The 1,486-nt window shown below is 36.9% G+C and overlaps 1 protein-coding gene across 1 annotated transcript; it reads right to left on the reverse strand.

Annotated features, from left to right (window-relative positions):
• Window positions 1-800: 800 nt before the first annotated feature.
• On the reverse strand, window positions 801-1,190 carry LOAG_13972 (hypothetical protein; the record flags this gene model as incomplete). Its single annotated transcript, XM_003149477.1, has 3 exons — window positions 801-966; window positions 992-1,129; window positions 1,171-1,190. The coding sequence occupies 3 exons, from the start codon at window positions 1,188-1,190 to the stop codon at window positions 801-803; spliced, it is 324 nt and encodes a 107-aa protein (XP_003149525.1).
• Window positions 1,191-1,486: the final 296 nt, after the last annotated feature.

Consider the following 1,486-nt stretch of genomic DNA (forward strand, 5'->3'; position numbering starts at 1 on the left):
AAATTTCCGGTATATGTTGCTTATCAGTTATTATCATTTTGCCGCGATATGATTGTTTCATACACCATATCATCAGAACCAATTAGTTCATAAGCTTAGTTGGGTTCACAAACTTTCAATAAATATCACCAAAATGCTTTATCGTTTTTGAATTGAAAATATTGAGAAATTGATCTTCTTATACCTTCTTCTTGTCAGCTAACATTACTGATATAAATCTGAATGAAATAATGGAATTTATTCTAAAAATACCGTAAGCTTATTCATATTTTAGCCCTTAAATATGTCACCAAAAGTTTTTAAATATATTCTGTTTACAAATCTTTTTTATTTCTTGCATTTGGATCAAGCTGATATATGTTCAACATCAAAGGAATGTCATCAGGTTGGACACCAATGAATTTACCGATCAATTGTAAAATACCATATAAAGATTGGAAAGATAATGGAGGATTCCTGATTGATATATTTCTAGTTAATCGAACTCTTAAATTACTCGAAACTATGAATCATCAAGAAGACGGCTAACCACTGAATCAGTACACTGGATGGATCACGTAAATTCACTGAATCTGGAAGCATTCGATTACGTCAAAGTAGTAAACGGAATTATAGTAGTAAAAATTACAGGAAGATACTCCCATCTTTTGGACAAATGGATTTCTTTGACTTTAGAGCGGGAAGAGCATCAGGAGGACCGGTATTGCTGCTGATTCGATATACTGTTGACGAATGTACATAATTAGAAAAGATTAAAAACTCTCCCTCTTACCCTTTCCCGCCCTCACCTCAGTCTTTCTTTACCCTCCCCTGCCTCGTTGTTTTTTTCTTGACCTTTTCCGACCGAAGAAAAAACGGTATAAGTGCCGGATACGGTCATATGTTAGAGGTGTAAGGGTTGGGTGTGGCCTATGATAAGTAGGCATGTCGATGGTGAATGTGTGGTAAACCCCACCCCATTCCATCCTAAGAGGACGACTGCCATGCCTACCTTCCGTTCAATGTATCCGCCTCCTTTCCATTAGTTTTGTTGTTGTTAGCCGGAGTAGGAGGGGATGATAGATCGGATGGCCGAAAGGAGGGACAAGCCAAGTAATTTTCATCCCTCCTTCCTCTTTTGGGCGTTTCCCTTAAACATCCTTTATCTCATTTACACCGTTTACTGCTCACTTCGTGTCATTTAGTCGCATCTTTACCGTTTATATTCTTATGGGTAAGAGAGTGGGGGAGGAGAGAAGGGGAAGGAGGATGGGTTCCGGTCCCGGATGATTGTCCGGATAATTATTTAGACGGATGTACAGTTCGTATCGTATCGCGAGGTAATATTACAATACGGTTTATCAATGCATGCTTCCCATTTTTAAATTAAATAATATATCGAATGCATTTAAATACCATAAATTTGTTTATCATATCAGTGATTTCTTTAAGGAAATGATTTCAAGATTTAAACGCTAACGATATTATAGAGAATTGAAAATTCCGG

The sequence above is a fragment of the Loa loa genome (genome assembly GCF_000183805.2).
Source record: "Loa loa unplaced genomic scaffold supercont3.944, whole genome shotgun sequence".
Lineage (NCBI taxonomy): Eukaryota > Metazoa > Nematoda > Chromadorea > Rhabditida > Onchocercidae > Loa > Loa loa.